We start from the raw sequence: 24242 nt of genomic DNA on the forward strand, positions 1-24242 counted from the left end.
TTTGCTGGAGTTTCTCAAAGCCTAAGTGCTTAAATCTAAATGACCCAATGCTAGCCTTGGTTATCTCTAGAAAAGTTTCCTTAGCAACGTAACATCAGTGTTAGGATGCTTAAAGGAATACATTTTTAGCATTGGGATAAACCAGAGACTGAAGAAATAAGAGTACGACAGTCACATTCAGACAAGCTGGACACATTCGTTGTGCTATCTCATATGTCTTTCACCATAGCCCCTTGATGAAAACGATTGTTCGTACCCGTTTCCAACTCTAAGACATTGAGGCTCAGAGACATTTAGGTGTGTGTCCAAGGTCACACAGCTAGTACTTATGGAGCAGGAATTTGGGAAGCCAAGTCTGGCTAGCTTGAAATACAACGTTCTTTGTCATGCCCTCGGGCTCACTACTCATTGTGAGGCATTTGAATTATCATTTGGCCATTTCCTTCACCTGGTGTTTTTAGTGTGCTGGTTTCAGTTTCTTCGGGGTATCTTGCCGGCCTGCAGGAGAGATTATGGAACTGTGTTGTAATAGTGGTGGGCCGTTAACTCTGCAAGCTCTCCTGACACCATCAGTGTACCAGGAAGGGTGCATAACCTTGGGTGGATGTGGAGGAATCTCAGCCTTTATTTGACATTAGTTATTTTTTCTTCTTTTTCTTCTTCTAAGTGGTTTTTGCATGGTCTTTGTGGTGTTCTAGGAGTGGAGTTTATTTTGGTTTAACAGTAAAGAATTGGGGTCTTCCGGACATTTTCTCCTGTGTGGGACTAGAGCTTCTAGTTCTCATCTAAACCTTGCTTTGTGAAATCCGAGTTGCGTTTCATTGGCTGGCCAAGGGGTTCAGGAATTGGTCTCTACCTCCAGCCTTACCCCTCTTCTAGGCTTCACACTTGAAGGGCCAGAGTGATTTTTCTAAAACTGTGATTTGATCATATCAATCCCTGTGGCATGTGGGAAATCATCGTCATACTCCAAGTATACTCAGGCAGGCTGCCCTAAGGGTCATGGCACAGAAATGCTCATAGACCAGATTAAGATGTGTAATTACATGGTTCATTAAATCACTTAAAGTGCACAGCAAAAAAACAAGGGGAAAGAGATTAGGCAGATGATCACACTTCGGATAATAAGCAGGATGGTAAGACTACTCTACCTGGATCCTTGGTCACACAGTGTTCATGTAGTTTGTTCCCTCTCTGCCATATCAGCCTTTCCTGCTGATGGGTGGTTACAAGGACCAGAGTTGAGCTTAAGATAGGGATTACAGCAGCTGGAAGGCATCTGGGGTCATCACACGCTTGCCCTACTGGAGACACAAGAGCAAATAAATCTGGCCACAGCTATAGCTCACCAGTTAGCCTGATGACCACATATATGTTTTATCTGTGTGTCTCAAGCGGGGAAAAAATGGGGCCATAATGAATGTCACTAATGAGTTGACCAATTTAGGGATGACAGCTGTCAATCAGACAAGGTCTGAGCTTTATAAATATATATGGTTTACTAGGTACTTCCATCCCTTTCTATGGGCAAGTACCTCTCTGTTTGGTCCATCCATTTTATCTTTGTTTAAAATACATATGCTCTTTTTATTTTCTGTATGTTTAACAGGTGTCAGAGGTTACCATTTGCTCTCTATACTAAATACATTCTATAAGTTTTATTAGCCCTTTGCTTTTATTGTAATCTATAGTAAAATTGAATAATCCTAAATAATACAGCAGACACACATTGCAGCCTATTTAAGATATTTTAAGAGCTCTTTTTGGTCTAGAAAATAAAATAAAAAATCTTATTTTATTTCATATGTTATTGCATAAAGGTCCTTACAGTCTAGCACTCTTTCGACTCATCTCCTACCTCTCATTAAAAGTACCCTCCACTTCCCTACCACATAGAACCCCACATATTCCCTGCACTTGCCAGCCTCTTGCAAGTCTGCCTGTGTACAGAATGTTCTTCCGTCTCTGTTCCACCTGGAGCACTAGCTCCTGTCCATCCTTTACGCAGCAGAAGCATTGCTTTCTCTAGGAAGTCTTACTTGAACACGGCTGTCTTCTTAACTCCAAACCCAGACCAAAAGGCAAACACGTGTATACGCACATACAGAAATACCTCCTCCCTCTCGCTATACTCCTAAAGTAGAGTGTAAGAAACACATGCTACTATGAGAGCACTGAAAACATTGTATTACATTTTTTACAATACTCTGTCCTCCATGAGACTCTGAGTAACTTTTTTTTTTTTTCCTCTGAGTAACTTTTATTCAGGGATTTTTAATATATTTCTCCTTCTATCCTCAGCCACTAGCCAAAGCCCTGCATGTTATAAATGAGTGGTATTTGCCAAGTTATTGAGTTAATGAACATTTAATAAGAAAGAAATGAATGTTACTATGCAACCATTGGGGGGATATTTGTTCTTGAAGTGAGGAGGATTTTTACACTTGTCATTTTAAAATTCAGTCCTTATGGGACTTTCTTTCCCTTCATTTCTTCCTTTGAATGTTTTATCCAAAGTACTATTTATTCCTATTACTTGATTTTTAAAAATCACTTAAATATGTTTTAATAAATGAATAATAACAACAAGTAGCACTGATCTATTGGACACCTACTGTGTGCGAAACCGTATATTAGAACTTGTCTTTCCACTGGTCCCAAGGGAAATGGATCAAATCACATCATTGTATGAATCATAGCTAGGATTATGAGGCGGTTGGAGTGTAAGTTACTTCAAACAGGATAATTAGATGTAATAGCACATAACCACTTTTCCCCCTATTTCCATGTTAGAGCATGTTGATTGATTCACTGTTTGAATTTCAGTGTCCATAAGCTGCATTTATATACATTCACATAAGTGCATGTTGAGTAATGACCACATCTCACCCTTGGATGAGAACTTAAAAAAGGTTGGCGCAGTCTCTGGCCACATGGAGTTTGCAGCCAACATTGACCTCAGAATCATTGGGAAATAGAAAGGTTATTGAGACCAGAATGACCCACCTCAAATCCAACTGGGGGGGACACTTGAGTTCCCACAAATATTAACGCATGTCCTAGTCAGTGTAAATTCATTGAATAATCAAATACCCCAATATGCAAATGTCCCTCCCCCAGAAGCATGATCCAAGGCCCACAGGCATTTCCCTTTTCCCATCCATGTCCCTCCTTGGGATTCCCCTGCTACCTCACCTACCCACCCACCCTCATTCTTACGCAGCCTGAGAATCAGTTCAAAGAAGCATTTCTGGTTCTCCTACCAGGGTGCTTTCCCCCAACCTCCACTACTACTCCTGCAGGACAGCATTGGTCGCTACACCTGGTCCACCTGCCACTCACACATTCATCATCCATCCAGAGGGCAGTTTAGTATAAGAATGAAGGCTTGACACTCAGATAAACCTGGCTTTGGATCTGCTTATTAGCTTTTCCTTAATTTTCATCATCTATAAGATGGGATCACAATGCTTACTTCACAGTATTGTGAGAATTCAATATTAAGCCCCAATACAAAGTATAGCAGTTATTTCATGCCCCATCATCCGTACAACTCTCCCACAGCCCTTCACCCTAGCAACCCTATGCCGTCTCTGGGACTGTCTAATTACCCTCTGAAATGGACAAGGACCCTATTTTAGTGCTTCGTATTCTAACAGACCCACTATTAGCAAAAGGGGTGTGGAAAGGACGCATCATTTAGTGTTAGAAAATCGGAAAGAGCTTGCTTTTGGGTCAGAGAGTAGTAGAACTGCGAGGCTGTGTTCTAGCTACAGGGGACCAATGCTGGTCCAGTGTTGACCAAGTGAAAGGTCATCTGGGTAGACAGTGCGATGAGGAGCCGATATGGCGTGTATAGCTCTGGAGCCAGTGCGTAGGTTTGTCCGGGAAGAGTCACCCCAGCAGGACAAAGCTCCTTCCTTCACGCGTTGAGCCACCGTGTACCCCGCAGAGCTCTCTCCCAAGTCCCTCCTAGTTCCTCTCCTCAGAACACCCTTTCCTCCTCCCTCACCAGCTGGCCTATCACCAGCCTCCAGCAGTCTTGTGACTGATTCATCCCAGCCTTCCCTGTGACCTTCGGCAGCGCTGTCTCCGGCTCCTCCTGTCTTTGTATTGAGGCTCTATCCCCAGCCATGGGAGCCACGACTAGTAAATGAGACCCGGAGAATCGCTGGTACCCATGTGCCAGATGTGAAAGGTTGGGAAAAAAAGGAATTAATAAGCACACTGAATTATGCATTTGAAATGATTTTTTTCAAGTGAAGTTGGTTCTCCAGAATTTTCCAAATATATAAGAATGGGGGGAGAACTCCTAGTAATGGATTAAAAGAAACAAAAATGAGTATCTTGAGAGGATATCTTTAAAACGTCTCTTTGCCAAACATTTGTTGATAAGGGTATACAGTATTATAAGAAAATGATAAATAGCTCTAAATGCTCTATAAGCAATATTATTTTAATAGCCACTGAAATTTATCTCAAGCACTAACGTACTGGCTAATAAAAATAATTGGCGCAGGAAAAAGTTGAGGTGTCTGAATAAAGCACTGCCGTTGGAGTCACAGAGATAGATGTCTGAACCTGGTTTCTGCCACTTTCAACCTAAATGACCTTATTCATGGTGCTTAAACTCTCTGAGCCTCAGTTGTTTTCCATGTAAAATAGGATGAGAAATTCAAATTTCATGCAGTATTAGATAACTGTGCTTATGAGAGGTAAGTGGGATATAGAAAATAGTGTGCTTGGTCCATACTAGGTAGCCTGTAAACAGCAAGTGTTTTTGGTTCTTCTTCCTCCTTGTTTCTTCTTCAACCAATAAAGGAGAGGGAGGAAGGGAGGAGGGGGAGAGGGAGAAGGAGAGGGGGAAGGAGAGGAAGAGGGAGAAAGAGGAGAAACTTTCATGAAAACCATCGCTTTGCTTGCAGATGTCATGTTCCAAGTTGATTTTGTGATGTGACGGCGTTGCGTTAACCATGTCTCCCATCATATGATACTGTTCAAATTTCAGTTTGCTGTGGGCTTCTACTTCAGGCCTTGAATGTGGGTTTCATAATCACATACATGGTAGGGAGAAAGCTATTTACGCCATCGCTATGATTGGTAATGTTCCCTTAGCATGTAGTAGGCACTAGTCACTATGAAATATTTTACACATAATACCTTGATTCATCCTCACAAAACCTTGTGAGGTAGTTACTATTCTTTACTATACAGATAAAAAAAAACAGAGTTATAGTGAGTTTAAGGAATTTGGTGGGGAGGGCTTCGGTATGGCAGTGTTTTAGTTAGGTTCTGAGAGTGCATAGGGTTAAGCTGATGAAATAACCAGGTGCAAGGTGGTGCAGTTGGTGTGTTATATTTGCTGTGAGAAGTGAGGTTATAACAACTTATGCTGGGGCCAGGTCCCCAAGGACTCTGTATGCCTTCACTCTACCTAGACATTTAGTGGCCTTTGGGGATTTTCAGTAGGAACTGTTGTGAAGAAATTTCTGTTGAAGGATAGTAGTTCTGACCAGAGTGTGAAAGGTTGATAGATAGGTATTGCTAAAGTTGCGCTCTCAGTCTCCTTAAAGTGGGAACAGAGGGAGGCCAGAACCCATGCAGCAGGGGTGGGAGCTAATGGAGAGAATAGACTCAGGCAGTACCTGGGAGATAGAACTGCCTGGCTTGGCTGTGGTTTGGGTGCAGAAGGTGAGGTAAAGGAGAGTCCAGGATGACTGCCAGCTTAATGGCCTGCAGAGCTGGGTGGTGATGTCCTTAAGAGGTCATTCCTCTTTACCAGAGGAAAGAAAGGGTTGGCAAAATAAGGTATGTCTAGGAGATAACCTGGAAAAAAAATGAAATAGGAAAACAGAGTTGAGGAGAGAAATAAAGATTGGCAAAAGACAAATAAAATGTCTGGAGTCCCGGCATCTGAATTCTTAACATTATCCACAGATGCTTCTTACCACATTGAAAATGTGAGATCCACTGGCCTAAATTACTTCCTAACAGCGCTGGAAAATCTGAAAGTTAAAGTGACAGGACCGTTCCATGCGTTTAAATGGCATCCCCCTGGGTGAGATATGCCTCTTGTCATCCTATGTAGATCACAAACAGAGGAGTATATTTTATTAAAGTGGAAAAACCCAGATAATTTCCAAAATACATGCTTCTAAACATTTTTATGTGTTCTGGCAGCATTTTAGACATAGAAAATCTTAAGAGTTTTATTTCTCCAGTAGAGAGATTTGCCTCTGAGCAATTTGACAAACATTGAGATTTCTCTTAATCTGTTTCTTTCCCCTGTCATTTTCTCTGTATGTTTCTCTCTTGATCCCGTTTTATTTTGCCTTCTTTTTCTTCTCTGCCTTTCTTTGTCTTCTATCCACCCAGAAATTAAAGGTGTTTCCATTGTATACATTGATTTAATAGTTTTGTATGTTTTTCCTCGAGGGCATGTGTGGAATATTTCACTGTGAGGGTTCATCCTTAGCCATCCTTAGTTCATCCCTTGGCTAATAGAGGCTGTAGAGCGTAGTCGTTAAGGGCAAAATGGAACCAGGCTGCCATATTCAAATCCCAGCAGTGATTACTTACGTGGCCCTGGAGAATTGACTGAAATTTTTTCTACCTTGGTTTCCTCAAGTTCAAGGGTGGATATTGATAGATCAGCTCTGCTCAGTTATATGTCAGTCAAAAACACCTCCGTGCATCATCCTGGTTCTGTCCATCGTGGTTCTGCTACAGCTCAGCTTCACGTCCTCTTCATTTCTGGACCCTGGCTGAAGAAGCAGCCCTAATGTGTCACATCTTGGATTTGTGGCAAAGGGAAAAGAGAGCTTATGATGTGATGTGATGGCTCATACACCTTCTAAGCGGCCCAAGACACTTCTCCTCATGTTTCTTTGGTTATAAAGCAAGCCACACAAAATGTCTGACTTAATGGGACAGGAAATATAATCCTCCAGAGAGGATGGACCTATTTAGGAAAAGGCTGATAGGAAGGGGCAGCAAATGTTGTCAACAATACAATCAACCACGCCAACCTTATGTGATTAATGTGTTAATTAATTAGTGAAACACTTAGACTGGTGTCCAGTCACCAGTGTCTGGTAGGTAAAATATACGTATTAGCTATTATTAACAGAGTCTAATACAAGTGTAAGAAGAAAAAGAAATTTATTCATTCACTCTTCAACTTTGAGAATCCACTGTGCATGCCAAAGATAGTACTATTTAGAGTTGAGAATATAGAAATGAAGGTCTTGGTCTCTGGCTTATACGATCTCTATGGTCCTGCATGAACAAATATGAAGAGAAAAGGGTAGTTAATGACTCAGATTTCTTGATAGACTAAGCACCTGACCACCAGGGTACCCAGGGCAAACCTCTATACTCATTCCTCCCACACAATTGGTTTTTATTTGTTCAACTGTTCCAGTAGGCTCTGAACTCCTTGGTTACAGTGAGTGTGTCTTTTTCATCTTTGCACCCACAGAAACTTCCACAATGCTTTATAGCACTTAGTGAACCTCTCAATTAAACTTATCATCCTTTATACAGCCTGGAAGTGGGGTGGTGGTTTCACCCTCTTCAATAGTAACAATTCCTTTTGTTTGATGCCCCCAGTTGAGTCAGGAATTCAGGGTGCATGGATAAAGCACTCAGCAGTCTGAAGTTCATGTCCATACCTTACCCAAAGCATTGCACAAAGGTGCAAAGACAGCACAAGGAAATTAGTCATGTTTGCCAGGGTAGCCACTTTGCATGTCTGACCCAAGGCCACACTTGCTGCATGAGCAGTCCGTTGCATTTACATTACTTAAGGGGAGACAAATACATCTGAATTAAAATACTAGATCTATTTTTGTTAATGCTCTGGTTTTAATTTTTTTCCCTCTATGTGCTTGTCTTGCAAGTTTTATTTTGGTGAGTACCATAAAGAGATGATATGTCTAGTGAGATGGGGAGCTATAATTTCTCATGTTTACAAACCTACATACACATCATTTTAGGGGGGAAAAGGATCATCACCTTAGTGAACTAGGACCAGAATAGAGTGATCTTTCTGCTAATCCAACCTCCTGGATTCCCCAGTTGCACAAACCAGATGTTAAAAGGATAAGAGGGTCCACCCAGGTGATAGGACCATTCTGTGTGGCAGTTTCCCGTGTCCACAGTGGGTGATCAGCTAATGTCATCAATCTCATAAGCCAGTAGACCTTGTAATTATCCTCCCAAGGAGATAGGCTGGAAATATCATTCCTTTCCTATTCTTACCTTAGATTTAGTACTTTCTGTTGTGGGAAGGAGGTGCTGCAGACAGGGGATTGATATGGAAATGCCATTTCACAGAACTCTGTGTTTTGGGGATACTTTTTAAAACCCAGTGACTATATCTTTATATTTAAAATAAAGTCCACCACCTGGGATGTGGTAATTATTAAAAACATAGAGCCTGAAGGGATTGTGGGTATGGAGACCATATCTCTTAACTTTTATTTTGAATAGACCTAAGCTAATTAAGAATGATGGTGATCTCACCTTCTCAAAAGCCCTCCATGGTCCTTATGGGTCCTCATGGGTCCTCATAGCAGAGAGCCCGGTGATTGTCCTGAGAGACCTATGCCACTTTCTCACAACCTCAAGCATTTGGTCGCTATTTGCTAATTTACAACCATAGCTCCCAAGTCTGCCCTCAGTGCTGATAGCAGACCACTGTCCCCTGTCTTCCCTGGACTTCATAGACTTCAGGCAGCTAGAGGTTAATGGAAAGAGCTCTATCCGTGGAGTCAGGAAGCCTGGATTCTTGATTTAATAACGTCATAATATAATAGCCTTGTGACCTTGGGAAAGTCACCTAACCTCTCTGGATCTCATAAGTGGTATCACCCACCTCACAGCGTGTTTGTACCATCTTAAGTTACTAGGGAGGAAGGGGTCAACAGGAAGGGATCAAGTGCTACGTGTTTCATCGTAGTCTGCGTTCCCTTGGGAGCAGAGTCTGCGACAAGGACTTGGGTCAGGTGGTTTATTTGGGAGGGATCCCAAAAGTAAGAATGAAGGAGCAGAGATAGCGAGCATGAAGGAAGAAACACCAATGCAAGCGTCCATGGTCAAGGATTCCACCGTGAGCCACATGGAAGTGGGGCAGATGGAGGGTGTGGTGATGAGCACCTCCAAGAGCTGTCTGCCCGAGAGACAGGCGACTGGGACATTTATCCTTGAGCTCCATCCCCCCTGTTTGTCAGCCCCACTACCCCACTTTGCTGCTCTTGTGTGCAGAGAAGGAAGGCTTCAGAGAAGCCTGAGAAGACCTGAGAGCTGGCCCTGCCTGAGGTGGGGACTGTCAGACTGTGTGTGAGACGGTGTGTAGCAGTAACCGCCCGCTGCCTCTGTGGCTGAGATCTGAGATTGGCTCGGGACTCAATGTGGGACACCGAAAGCGTCGCTTGCTGGTGCACCAAAATGTGATGGTATATTTACCCTTCACTTACATTTCCAGTATAAACTTTTAACTTCTTTTGGTTTTATTGGTAGGTCCTATATGCTGGGACTAGATCCTGGTCTTGGAAATTGAAAAAATAAAGTGAACTCAGGTCCTACTTTTCATTAAACCCCCAACTTAGATTTCCTGTTTCATATTAGGCAGTGTTCTAATTTTCTCCATGTCCTTTACCTGGGCTCACCTCAATCCTCCTCACATACCTGGACTGAGACGACCCGGGAGTGTAACCTTGATGGAGCTGTGAGAACAAATGAGGCTCAGTGGAGAGATTTTGCAGACGGACTGACTGGGGGTTGAGTCCTATAGCTGTGTGACCTTGACCTTGTGGTGCTGTGCCCTGCCTCTTTATTGTAAAAGTTGGGTAAACTGTATCAGCTTCATATTATGAACCTAAATAAGATCATGTATGAATGTACTTGGTACCTCCTTCATCCCATGTGAGTTTCCCAGAAGGATGCATTGTCTTCTGGCTGGGGAAAAAAAAAAAAGTTAATCTAAATGAATCTACTTCTTAACTTTGTTGTAACCCTCAATTGATATTCCTCTCCTTAGGTCTATGGTCCTTGATAGGTGAAAAAAAGAAATCTACCTGGTTAAAAAAGGTTTTAAATATACACATGAGACCAATCTGGTTTTAACAAGTGGTTAATTTTTGCCAAATTTAATAAGATCAATTTCATCAGCTCAGGCTGTGTTTAATGTACTGTATGTAAAATCATATATAAATACAGGCTAGCATTAATATCGAATGTAAAGTTAAGAATATAAAACCCATTAACTAAATTTATTCTGTCAGGAATTAAAATATAAAAACAATTTTTTCAGGATTTGCTCAATTGCATAAATTATACTACTTCTTTGTAATATGCCTGTAATGATTTTGATTTTTGTAGTGCTATTTCTGGGTTCCCATAAAAAGGACTAACTTTGAATTATCCTTCTCTTAGCAAATTTTCTAAGCCAGTTAGAAATCATTCACAGACCCTATAGCTGTCATTTGCTTTTCACCAATGGAGATTTCATTAACATAAAAAAAAAAAAAAAAAAAAAGTTGGGTGAACTGTATCAGCTTCATATTATGAACCTAAATAAGATCATGTATGAATGTACTTGGTACCTCCTTCATCCCATGTGAGTTTCCCAGAAGGATGCATTGTCTTCTGGCTGGGGAAAAAAAAAAAAAAAAAAAATATATATATATATATATATATATATATATATATATATATATATATATATTTAAAAGGAAAGGTAGTGTCTTTATTTATATCTGCTGCCTGGTGTCTTTTAGCTTCAGATTTGTCTAATTCACTAATTCACAAAATGCAATGTTCAGGTCTCTTATGCTCCTTTCCCTTCCTTCTCTTCCTCTACCTTCAACAAATTTACTCTGTTATTTATTTGTTCATCCAATTTTACGTATTCACTTCTTAATTCAACTAAATGTATTTATTTCTGTACTGAATATCTTCCTGAAATTGGTCCAATTCATTATATTGCTAAAATACTATTTGTAACTCTCTTCAGCTCCCCTTCCATTTCTTCTCCCTCCCTCAGCCTGTCTACTAATTTGTTATTTAATTCATTCAATTCTATTTATTCACCCAGTAGTTGTTGTTTTTTTTTTCTAGTATGTTGAACACCTCCTTGGTGTAAGATACTCTGCTTAGTTGTTGGGGATTACAAAGGTAGCATGTTTTTTCTTAAAGGAAGGAAGGGAGAAAGGAAAGGAGAAAAGAAGGAGGGGAAGAAGAGGGGAGAGAGGGAGACAGACAGAGAGACAGAGTCAGAGAAGGAAAGATAACAGTAACCCAGCAACCTTGTGTCAAGGTTGCAAGCAGTGAACTCTGATTCACACTTCTCATCAGTAGGAAGCTGGCAGGAGACGATAACAAGTGTGACTGATGCTAGGTAGGAAAGACACAAATAACAGAAGTAAGCTCCCCTGGCTAATAGGATCAATCATGTCTTGCTTTTTCTGGAGTCTTTCTCATCTCAGTTGAAGGTGCCTCCGTCACCCAGGTTCCCTGACCAAATCTGGGAGTCATCATTGATTCTTCTCTTTCTCTCTCCCACTTCCAATCCACCTCCCAAACCAATCTCCAAGTACTGTTGACCCCACCTCTGAAATACATCCCAAACGTCACCACTTCTGTTTCTACTGCTGCCTCCCTAGTCCAGGTCACTTTCATTTCCTGCCTTTATCAGCTCTTTAGTACATCTCCTTGTCTCCATTGTTTGTCTCTTCTGGGCCAGTGCATCCATAGTATCCAGAGTGAGTTTTAAAACTTAAATTTGGTCCTATGATCCCCTTGCTGAAAACTTCCCAGTGGCTTCCTGCTGCATTTAGAGCAGCATTCAGATTCTAGGGCCTCTTGTGATCTGGCTTCTGTGTACGCTGCCATCTTCTCTCCTGTCACAGCCTCTCTGCAGACATAAGGGACTTCTTTTCGCTCCTCCAACATGCCAGCCTCGTTCTGGGCTTCTGTTCTGGCTGTTCCTGTTGCCTCAGATGTTTGCATGCTTGGCTCCTTCTCAAATGTACCATCTCACTTAATAACTCTCCATCCAGCCTGGTACAGGGCCAGAATAGAGATGCCACCTCAGAGAGGCCTTTCTGGAACATTCTGTGACGTAGCCAATCCTCTATTCCCACTTCCCACCCCAATTACTTCTCATCATATTACCTTGTTGTATTTCCTTCATAGAACCCAACCTATCTGAAATTATCTCATGTTCTTCAATTTGTATTTTATCCTTCATTGCCCCCCACCCCAAACTAGCCTGTGAGCTCTGTAAAGGGCGAGCACCTGGTCTGTCTTGTTCACCTCTTCATCCTTCACACCGAGAATGGTGCCTGCACCCAAGCCAATGCTCCTTTACCATTTGTTAAATATGTGAGTAAACTCTGTGATATGTGGTTGGTGTTAATAACAGGACTCTGTCAGCACCTGGAAAAGCAGAGTAGAGAATGAGCCACAGGGAAAGGGATGGCAGCCCAAAGACATACATGTTGCATGTGGCAGGCCTGGTGGGACATGGACCTATTCAAGCCCAATACATATCGCTGGTGTCTTCAGTGGGTTTTAACTAGAAGCAGGCCTCCAGGAGGGTGTATGGGCTCAAGCTGAACGATTTGCTCACTTGTCTTTCTCACATACTTCACTGGGAGACTTCTTAATACAAGGCTTCCAGAAAGCCTCCTCTGCTTTTTGCATCTATTGTAGGAAATATGACAGCTCTTCCTGAGTCCTGAAGAGTCCAGTAAAAAATGAAATGATCTATTTGAAATATTTCACCAAACTGGCTCTATAAGTAAATATGATTTAATTTTTTTCAAAGAAAATGAGTGCTTTTGACAAAAATAAGTTTGATCAAAACAAAACAAAACACTTCTCACTCTCTGTTGGGTTGTCAGCCCAAAGAAAACAAGCAGAACATGAAATTTTGGGGGACAAATAAAATGCTTTTTTCCTACTTCCGTCACCCTCCTTATTCTTTAGTCCCATTCTTTTCCTCCTTACCCCTGCTTTACTTGCTGAATCTATTCTCTCTGGAGAGGAAGACTCATAAAATATATGGTGCTATATAGGCTTAGTAAAATGTTTGTCACAGCTCAGCTAGCCCGACCTAAGGTGGTGGTGGAAATAAGGTAAGTTTTCTCTTTTTAAATATTTTTGGTGTTCTTTAAACCTAACACGGTCCATCACTTTGTGTATTTATTTGCCATGCCATTTAGATGTATAATCACATGCATTTCACTATACCTTTCTAAAGGAGTGAATTTCATCTTTTTTAATGCATTGTAGGAATTTTGATTCATGTGAAACGTAGTTCCAAGAGAAATCAAGATATTGTCCCTTTTCCCTTCCTGCACAAATAGGAAGATGTCCAGTGATTATGGTGCAGGTGTTGCCTCCTTAGTCCCTCCTACCCCTCCCGCCAAAGTTTCTAAATGGTACCCACCCACTTTTAGAAATAGCACTTTGTGGAACATGGAAGGAATTTCTACTCCCTGCATATGAGCAAAACCATCTGGTTTAGTTGGTTTGGGCAGGTCTTAGAAATATATTGACAGATTATTGAAATACAAGATATTTGGGTATCTTGTAGTTTTGCTGGTTATATTGCTCCTGGGGGGAATAACAGATGCATGTATTGTGAACAGTCTGTTTAAGAAGAAACACACAACTAAATGGGTTCAAAATAATTAAAATCCAAAGTCCACCTTGTGAAGGTGGGTGCCTTTAGTAATGCTCAAATGTAGATCTTTCCCACATACTTCTATTCCCTATCTGCCAAAAGAGGGGACATTCTGCTCATATCTGAGTGTCATCTTCCTCCAAGCAATCAGCAATGATTTCTCTCTCAAAGGGTACTTTTCTCGTAATTTTTCATTTTGATTTTATTCTTAGCTCCAGCTTCCATGGGGTTACTGTAGGATAGGTCAAGAAAACAGTCTAGTTTGTGTCCTTCATCCATGATTTTCATTCTCTATCCCCTGTTCATCAGAGGATCTTCTGTGAGACCAGCCTTAACTAAAAAAGATGATACTACAGGAGTTTGCAGTGAGGCTGTATTGAATGGGCATTTGTGTGGTGTTACCCAGAGGATTCATTGAAGGCTCTCTGTTCTACAATAACAAATGATTCAATGCTCCACTGCTACAGACTGCTGCATCCCAGAAATCTTCATCTGCAATTTTGCTTCTTTACTCCAGTCATGGGTGTCATTACCTGGGAAATTCAACTACAGGGTGTCAGACAACTTATTAGTTTTCTGTATTTAGATCAAACATTAATGATCTAAGCAGCCTAAAGGGAATCAAAGGATTGTTTTGTGATCAATCTTTATTACTTAAACTATAAAAGAAGGAAACATGCATCTAATACATGCATCCAATATGTACCCAATTGCAGATCATACTTCTCCTAGCTACTAAAAAGAAAAAGGACAGTGCTGGATAATTGATAGCTTTGATAATATTTTTTTGAAGTTCTCACCAGTTTCATTTTAAATCTCAACTTACAAAATGATTTCCTCCTTCTTATCTGGACCATCCTTTACTTAACAGCAAAGAACTCTTCACATTCATTGTTTTACTGATGCTTCATGCTTGAATCTTCCAGAGAAGTTGTTCCAAACTGAATCCTCTTATTCCTAAAACCTATCCATCTGTATGTTTCAACTTTCAGCTTGTGTCTGCATCTTGCATCACTTATCAATCCATTTTTATACTTAGGCTACAGATTAGATTTGCCCTTCCCCTCTATTTGTGAACATTTCCAGCTGAATTTAAACCTCATTTTCCTTCTAGTAGGACAAATTGACCTTTTTGCTTGATTAACGATAAATGCCATTGACTCTCCACTTTTGGAGGCTGAGAGTTTTCCAGAAGCTCATTGAGATTTCTCTATTTATCGCTAGAAAATAAATATCAAACAATACTCATTTCCCTGCCATTTTATGGAGATGAGTATGAATCTTTTTTTCTACTCTTAGAGTAATGAGGATTAGTGGGGTGGGAGGTAAAGTGTAATCAAGCAGCAGGGTATGAGAGGTTTCAGTTATTTTTTTCACATTTTTGGTCACAGGCCATCACATCCTAAAGTTTTAGAGTCAAATTTTCAATCTGACCATAGTGGACATTTCAAGGAATCCAGAAGTACCTGCAAAATATCAGCAGCATTTAACACACACTGGGCTGAGGCAAAGCTTGTTTTTACATCTCTATGGCTGATATGCACTAATGCAATGTCCTATAACTGATTGTGTTTGTGTTAGTATTTTTCCCTCTTATCTGTTCCCAATCCTAAAAATTAAGTGATGTGCGAAAATTGTCTAAAGAACAGATGCCACCTATAAGAGCTCTTTAAATAGCCTATGTTTGTAGCAGTTCTGCCTCCGTAGCCAATATTTTCCACATCTTTCTTTACTTTCTTCTTTCTTATTGAAGCATTTGCATGTAGAATAAAGAGGATAAAAACATAAAAAAACAAAGGCAGATTTGTTTCTTCTGAGAACATCTGTTCTTGCTTCAAAGTACCCACAAGATGTGGGTCCATTTTCTCCCAGTGCCCACACAGTGTGCTGTTGTTATCACTCATAGACCTGAATTTAATGAGATAAGGAACAGTGCTATCTAATCAGTTGAAATGTAGGGAAAAGCCTGTTACAGTGTATACATTTTAGATAATATGAAAGACAGGACTACTCACAAAGAGAAGCTAAGATTGCATATTACATCTTTTGTTGTAGAATTATTTTTTTCATTGGTCTCATAGCATCATTACTCAGTTCTGGGTATATTTGGTCCATTCTAAGTTTCTTCACTGAATTCTCAGGATTTTTGTAACTATGGATTGCATGTGGGGTATAGGTACATTCTGAAAAATATTAAACACAAATTACCTGCTGAATGCATTGTGATTGAAAGAAACCTTTCCACTTTGAAAGCCTGTTTATTTTTCAAGAAAGAAATTTCCCCAAACTTCAGCTACTGTCATAACTCTTATAACCAGCACTTAATAGAAATACTAATTACTCAAAATTAAAGGATCCAATTTAAAATGACCTAGCTTAAAAGATCTCTACCCAAGTGATACTCTTTTTTCTTTTCTCCCCTAAACGATATATAATATCTTCAGTCTTGGAGGTAGAGGAGTGGGGAGAGTTGTTAAGGAAAGATATATAATAAAAGTTTCAAAATTACTTAGATAAAAGTATATTGACCTTATTTGATGGTTTCCAAAGAAGTAAAGACATAGGTAGACATCAGTTATTCAACAAGCACTCATTAAAGCACCCACTATGTACCTGGCCCTGTGCTCCTATATGTTGGAACCAAGTGTGTAGTCTTCTGAAATATTGCAGATGCATAACATCCATAGAGATGTATTGCCCAGTTACCTGTTTCATCTTATTTTTTTGCAAGTTATTTCCGGAAGTAAGGCTTTACATATAGTGACTGACTAATGTAGGAAGATTTAAGCAGTATCTTTCTGCATGGGATCAACTATCTATGTAGAGAGAGCAAACTTGTTCTAAGTTTTCAGGTTCTATGCAATCTTCTTTGTCTTTTCAACTTACATCTCAGTTCAATGGCGAGTGAAACATAATATTCCACTCCCCCTCATCACTAACTGAAATGTTTCAATGCCTCAATGTTTGTCTTGCCAACTTCTGCCCCTAAATACCATAATTCCTTGTTGCACCTGATTCTTCCTAGGGTTCACTTGAACATCATCTTGAGCATCTTGATCATGGATCTTTTGAGGCAACTTGGTTTATTCCTTTATTTAGTGGCACGTTTTACTGAATATTGTTTTGACCTAAACAGGTTCAATTTTGGAATTTTGCATTGTTTCATTTTTTAAGGCTTTGGATCTTTTTGGAAGATGATGAACAATGAATAGGTCTGGGGCCCATCATATTCCCTTCAGGAGCATTATTTATAATGGGGTTTAAGCCTTGACATTATTATTATGGTAACAGTTACTGTCGTAATTTCTATGGTCACTGAATTCTGGTAAGACCGTGGGTTAATGGAAATGTCAAGTTAAAAGCATAGCTCTTTTCTCATCGAATTGGTGGATACTCTCCAAAAGCCAGACTGGTGTATTATGCCTGAGTGACCAAATGACTCTAAAGGAATGTATGATGAATTTCCTGTACCTTCAAGAAATTCATCTGAAGTCTAAGCCTTTAGGAAACAAAATGACAGCTGACTACTGTTCCCTGTACATGTTTGCTTATTGCCATTGGCATTTTAAATATCTCGCACCTTTAGATAAAGGAGGGCACTTATCTGTTATCGTCCATTATGATTCAGTTGAGATTTTGCACTGGGGACTGCTGTGGAGGACCCTGTCGGATCAGTGAAACTCAGAGGGGCTCTGGAGGGATACGATTCCTTGAAGGCTACTGGGTCATGTGCACCAGTGTGGCTTTGACAACCCTGATGCCATGAACACTACTTTTAGAACTGACTCTAACTTTGGCACTTACCACTGCCCTTAGGCAAAGGACCAGAGACCCTGTATGCGGGGCAGAAGCTCAATGACAACGAATGGCACACTGTTCGGGTGGTGCGGAGGGGAAAAAGCCTTAAGTTAACCGTGGACGATGATGTGGCTGAGGGTGAGTACAGCTGCAGTGAATTTCTCTCTCTCTGCTCTCAGACTCCTCTTGGTCGGTCAGTGAGCAAAGTGTTGTTTTTGAAAACCTTGTATTTTGCGAAACAGAAGTCACATGTCTTGTTCTGTGTGACAAGCTCAGGTAAGACTAAGAAGATCTTCCTCTATATTTGCATAATCCCTTTTCATTGATCTGTATTACAGAACTTATCCACTACTGTGGTTACGTATTGATGGGGCTCTCTCCTTAGGCACAGAGTATGTGTCTGGAGAACAGACGTAGAGTTCTACAGATCCTTCTATTATTCAGTTACTCAGAAACCACTTATCAGTCATCCTTCAGAGTGCCAGTTCCTTCCCTTTTGAATGAGTCACTGTCCAGTAGAGGGAGATGGATAAACCAGAAATTCAGAACCTTATAGGTACAAGTAAGTACCGAAGTAAGTGCATGGTACTTAGAAGGTGCTGAATAATTATTCATTTATTTAATCATTTATTTAATCATTATTAATTGAGTACCTACTCTGTACTAAGCACTGCTTTAGAAGGCACTGGGAATGTGATGGTGGACAATTAGGCAAGTCCTTGGTCTGGTGGAATTTACATTCTAGGAGGGCAAGGAATAAGTGAATGAATCCATACAAGCGTAAAGGAACATTCAGACCCTCACACAAGCAGTAAGTATTTCTTGACAGCCTGTTATATTTCAGGAATGTGCTAGGGATTGTAGAAGATAAAAAGGAAGAACAAAATTACCTATTTCCTTCAACAATGAACCAATTTTGTAGATGAGCTAGGACTTGGGAATTTGAAAATAAGACAAGGAATATATAATGAGATTCTAATTCGGGTGGGTAAGATTATAATTTTCAATCAGAAGATAATTTTCTCAATTATCAGTTTGGGCTGGAGAAATCTGGAGTGGTTTAGGAAGGTAGATCTTTGGGCAGAATTTGATGGATAATTTAATAAGATCTAGGGCAGAAGAGAGAAGGCATCTTTAAGTGCATCTTACATGCTGCATTCTAAAATTTTTTTTTTAATTAGTTTATTTATTTTTGGCTGTGTTGGGTCTTCGTTTCTGTGTGAGGGCTTTCTCTAGTTGTGGCAAGTGGGGGCCACTCTTCATCGCTGTGCGTGGGCCTCTCACTATCGCGGCCTCTCTTGTTGCAGAGCACAGGCTCCAGACGCGCAGGCTCAGTAGTTGTGGCTCACGGGCCCAGTTGCTCCGTGGCATGTGGGATCTTCCCAGACCAGGGCTCGAACCCGTGTCCCCTGCATTGGCAGGCAGATTCTCAACCACTGCGCCACCAGGGAAGCCCCATTCTAAAATTTTTACTCTCCAATATTTGGGAGCCATGCATATCTGTTATGCAGACTTCTTGTCCGTGTGGGAAGGGAAAACATGGGGCAGGATGGGGTATTAGGCGGAACGCTGTTGGTGTCAGGAGACCTGGACCCTGGTGCTGATTCTCTGCAGGATGTTGGGAAAGTCACTTACCGTTTCTGGACCTGTCAAATGAAGTCAGTGGCCTAAGCCATCTCTACAGTTTCTTCCGTGAATAAGACAGGCTAGAGTCAGCAGCCTTCGGGTTTAACAGTCATTGTCACTAAAATGCTTTATACCTTGAAATTCTATTATTGCTAAGACTATTTTCAGAATAAAGTTTCTGCAATTTTGGGTTCTGTAATTTAATTTTATAATCGTGAGCCTGAGCTTCTGTTCTCCTGGAGTCAGGAATTATAGTGAGCCATGTATGTGTTTGTGCAGGTAGGAGTGTGTGTGTTGGGGGGGGGGGTGGGTGGGTGTGCGTGAGTCAAGAAGGAGAGTCTGGAAGGAGGAAGAACAGCTCACATATGTCCAGTGCCCAGCTGGCATTAGGTGCTGGGTTAGCCATTGTACACATAGCAACTCCTGTAATCTTCTGGAGCGCACCATTGCCTTGCAGGTTAAGTGTTCTTATTGTCATTTTACGTAAGGGCAACATGAACTTAGAGGGAGTTGTGTGCGTAAGCTCTAAATTCATATCTGTGTGATTTGACCAAATCAGGCTGCTTGTCAGACTTCCCAGTTCATCCTAAGAAAATGATTTGTCTTACACTATAGGTAAAATATAGTGGAATGGATTGGGGTGAGGTGAGGAATACATTTCGGTGGGTACACAACAGTACCCAACCCCTTCCCTCCCAAAGAGAAGACAAACAGAACTACAGTGATTAGCCAACATCCTCCAATTGTACATAGACATAACTTAGTAGTGGGAGATACAGTTGCTGTTCTCTATGCCTGAAGGGAAACTTAGCTTTATGTAATGAAAATAAGCAGAATGATTGTAAGCTTTAGAACCCACAGCCAACCTGAATTAATTCTTCAAGAAATCCCTGTGAGGGAATGCAGAGAGCAGCCTGCAAAGGCAGCAGTGATACGTCTCACGTCCCTTGGTGCCTCCTCTGGGTTTAGCCCAGTAAAGCCAACAGTGCTATTTGCAGTGTGTTTTGAATAAACAGCCACTAGATGGCGACTTCACCCTGCTCTTTCCAGACAGCAAGTTCCTTTTATTTCCATGGGGAAATATATATACCCTGAAATCTATAGTCATAAAGAACTGCAGGACTGAGGGTACAGTAATGTGTATTGCCTCCCTCAGTCATTATTCTTTTTTAGAAGCTTTACAGTAAAGGTAATTATAAGCGTGCTTTCTCTTACCACTAGTAATTAAAAGGCAGGATTAAACCATGGATGCCCAAGTCATCCAGTAATTTGATATTTGAAATTAATGAAGCTGTTTCATTTTCTGCCTTACCCCCTACTTTGCTGCTGATGGAAAAAAAGCAGCCATAAGGATAAAGAAACTTGGGAGAAGAAAAGAGCTATTTTGCTTATGAGCCACAACCTTGGATTGCTTCTTACAGTGATAAGGGGTTTGGGAATTTTTATTTTAGCTCACAGAAGTCATAAAATCAGGCAATGAAACTAAAAACCACATAGTCCTCAGGTTATTAAGTAGTGTCTTATTGGCTTATTTAGTAATGCCTTTCGTGCTGTTTAAAGTCGCCCGGGAGGTCAGATTTTCAGCTAGTTTGTAGAAATGATGCGAAGAATAGGTCAGACGTATAAGAAATCTAAAGCAAGGAAAGAAATAGTCCTCGGCCTGGCAGTTTTCATTTATTGTAATATAATGTGGTCCTGGAAAAAGTATTAAGTTCAGTTGACAGTTAATAAGGATTGATTGATTGATTGAGCTGGATTTCTATTATTAAGAGTAAATTAAAAGAACACCTCACTTGGGTTACGCTCCTCAGCATTAGGACCTGACACTGCAGGGACCACCTGCGCCACCCAGAACTTCTTGCTGGTGCAGAAATTCACCTCTCTTCTGACTCCTCTGGTCCATGTTGACTTTTTCCTTTCCTTCCCTCATCCTATATAGCATATACAGCACCAAGCTGTAAAAATCATTTTCCAAGAAAAAACTTGTTTCTCACGTTAATTAAAAAAAAAAAAAGAGGGATGAGACCAATTTGGAAAATGTTAGGTTAAACAAAATGAAGTGGAATTCTTACTTGAAAGACCTATTAAAGACCCTTTAATATGCTAATACACATTGCTCATCGTCAATAATTACATATGCAGTGTTTGCCCAATTTATTTGGCACCAGAACTTCTTTTAAATTACTAAAGCATGTTACAGTATATACTTTTGAAAAATGTTGATGTCGAGGAGAAGAGGGTGTGAGAGTGGTAGAGCTGGAGGACTGTGGGCAAAACGTGCATTCTTTATTTTTAATAAATTTATTTATTTTATTTTTGGCTGTGTTGGGTCTTCGTTTCTGTGCGAGGGCTTTCTCTAGTTGCGGCGAGCGGGGGCCACTCCTCATCGCGGTGCGCGGGCCTCTCACTATCGCGGCCTCTCTTGTTGCGGAGCACAGGCTCCAGACGCACAGGCTCAGTAGTTGTGGCTCACGGGCCCAGTTGCTCCGCGGCATGTGGGATCTTCCCAGACCAGGGCTCGAACCCGTGTCCCCTGCATTAGCAGGCGGATTCTCAACCACTGCGCCACCAGGGAAGCCCAAAACGTGCATTCTTTACTAAGGCTTTGTAAGCTTTTAAGTTTTCTTAACTTCTCTCCCCATGTCTGTGAGCCGAGGGAGGTCAAGTTGCCTCTGCTAAGCCTCTCCGGATGTCTTTGCTGAGCTCTCGGTGTTGGCCTGCTCTTAGTGGTGACCCCAAAGCAGATGTCTCAGATACAGCCTCCTTCCGCAGAGGTGAGGGATGCTTGCTGTGCCTGGGCTCCTTTGCCAAACCCTGTCGGGCGTAGAGAAGACGCAAGACGTGGTCCCTGCTTAAAAAGAGCTTGTGTTCTGGTAAAAGGGAGAAAGCAATAAATGAAGTCACCAGGAAATTCTTAACACACTTCAGAGAAAGGAAAAAAAATGAAAGCTACATAATTAGTAATAGTTAGCAGGCAGTGTTCTAAGTACTTTATATGTACTGATACGTTTAACCCTGATAATTTCCTCTTGATTTCACAGGGAAACTGAGGCACAGAAAAGTTATGAACCCAGGCAGTCAAGCCTCAGAGCCTACATGCTCATCCACTATATGCTAATGCCTTGTGGGGGAAGTTACAGCTTGAACTTGGCCAAAATTTTGAGTAGGTTTATGTTCTCAACAAACTTCGATACTCTGAGTCAGGCTGGTCTGTAAACTGCTTGCTGGCCATCAGTGAACTACAGAAATGAATGTGTGAATAGGAGTCAAGGCAGCATGGCTGTCCTGGGGAAGGTGCTGGATACATTACCCGTGAATTAGATGGAATGACACTATGATACTCGGCCACTGAAAAGGAGTGTGAACTCGTCACAATTTCTGCATGGAAATTTCACCAGTTAAATTCCACCTACAGCTTTTCTTGGGCAATAATGAAAGGAATGAGTCAAGCTTTTTCTCCAGAAACAGTATAGTGTACAAGATAAGATATGGGCTTTGGACTGAAGCATGCCTGTGTTCAATTTGGGGGTCTACCATTTATCACCTGTATGAACTTTGATAGAAGTTTAACCTCTCTAAGCAAAGCCGTCCTCACCTCTAAAGCAAGACAGTGGTGCCTCTCTACAGTTTTATTGTGATAGTGACATTTGATGGTGGTTATAAAGTGCCTAGCATGATGCCTGGCATATAGGGACTATTCAGTAGTCTTGGTTTTTGCTTGTTACGTTTCTCCCAAGTTACTCGTCTCTCCTCCAAAGTTTGAAAGCAGCTACTGTGAAGTATGCATACATTCTCCCCTTAAGTGGAAGTTTTAATTTACAGACAGCATTCAAAAGAGATGAGTGAGGTGAATCGGTCATATGTATACACATATCCACTCCTTTTTAGATTTCCTTCCCATTTAGGTCACCACCGAGCATTGAGTAGAGTTTCCTGTGCTATAGAGTAGGTTCTCATTAGTTATCTATTTTATACATAGTAGTGTATATATGTCAGTCCCAATAAGAAACTAACACAACACTGTAAAGCAACTATACTCTAATAAAAATTAATAAAAAAATAAAATAAAATTATAAAGGGACGTCTCTTAGAAATAAATAAATTCATTGATTGATTCATTCATTCTTTGGGAAGCAACAACAAAAAGCAGATTGGTAACACCTGCCTGAGAAACCTAAGAATATTAGAGAGAATAATACAACTAAATTGATAGTGTTATTATAACTTTAACGTTACATACTACACCATAATAAAGATTATTTTATTGAAATGACTAAAAAAAGAAGAGTTGAGTGAAAAGGTTCCCGGTTATTAATTTTGCTTAGGTGATACACAGATTTAAAAAAATATATATATTTGCTTAGTTTGGCACAAGTTTCAAACTTAAGCAATCTCTTCAATGCATTTTCCAGGTGCAATAGCATACATTTTTTTGGAATCTCTATCTGCAGCCAAGTGAGTTACTTTAGCACATAGTGAAGCTAGTTCATTTTCTAATTTGGCCCCTTTCTAATTTGGTTACCTTCTTCACTCCCCTGCCCGCCCCCCCTAACCCCACCAACTTCAAGTTGAAGCTGTCTGAGTTATCCTGAATTTTAAATCAGTCTGCATCCCTGGGCTAAATTCTCAAATTTCATTGTTAGCTTCCCTTCTCTTACTTGTCCAAGCCGTTCTTCAAGCTCTTCTTGAAGAGCTCAGTCAACACTGTACATGATTTTCTTGCTTTATGAAATTCATGTCCTAATGAGCAGAATTTCCTAACCCCTCAATTCTGGGGGCCAATTTATCTATAAACTTACCTATTTTTCTCTAAAAGATCCCAATTAACTTTAAAATTGTCTCTTTAGATTTTTTTTTTGAACTCCAGTCTTCACCAGGGATCACCCCTTTATCACTTTTTAGTTCTCGTCACTGATCTTTTTTATTTTAACGCTAAAATAAGAATGAACAGGACTTGCAGCACCATCACAGTTAAGTTCCTGTGTCCTTATCGAGGTTGGCTGTGGTTTCCCTTTCCCATCATCCTCCAGTCCCAGCTCTCAGCCTCCAGCCCTGGTATGAACAGCTGTAGCCAAATTGACATAGGGTATCTGTTTCAGTCACTTCATTGTTTTAGATCACGTGA

The 24242-nt window shown here is 40.7% G+C and overlaps 1 protein-coding gene across 10 annotated transcripts in view; it reads left to right on the forward strand.

The window, feature by feature from the left end:
- Positions 1-24242, forward strand: part of NRXN3 (neurexin 3) — a 1648091-nt gene that overhangs the window by 716590 nt on the left and 907259 nt on the right. For all 10 annotated transcript variants that reach the window (XM_057543493.1, XM_057543494.1, XM_057543495.1 and 7 more), the window contains one exon: positions 17510-17629. In XM_057543493.1, coding sequence (XP_057399476.1) covers positions 17510-17629 — 120 coding nt within the window. The remainder of the gene's footprint in view (positions 1-17509; positions 17630-24242) is intronic.

Source organism: Balaenoptera acutorostrata, chromosome 3 (genome assembly GCF_949987535.1).
Source record: "Balaenoptera acutorostrata chromosome 3, mBalAcu1.1, whole genome shotgun sequence".
NCBI lineage: Eukaryota > Metazoa > Chordata > Mammalia > Artiodactyla > Balaenopteridae > Balaenoptera > Balaenoptera acutorostrata.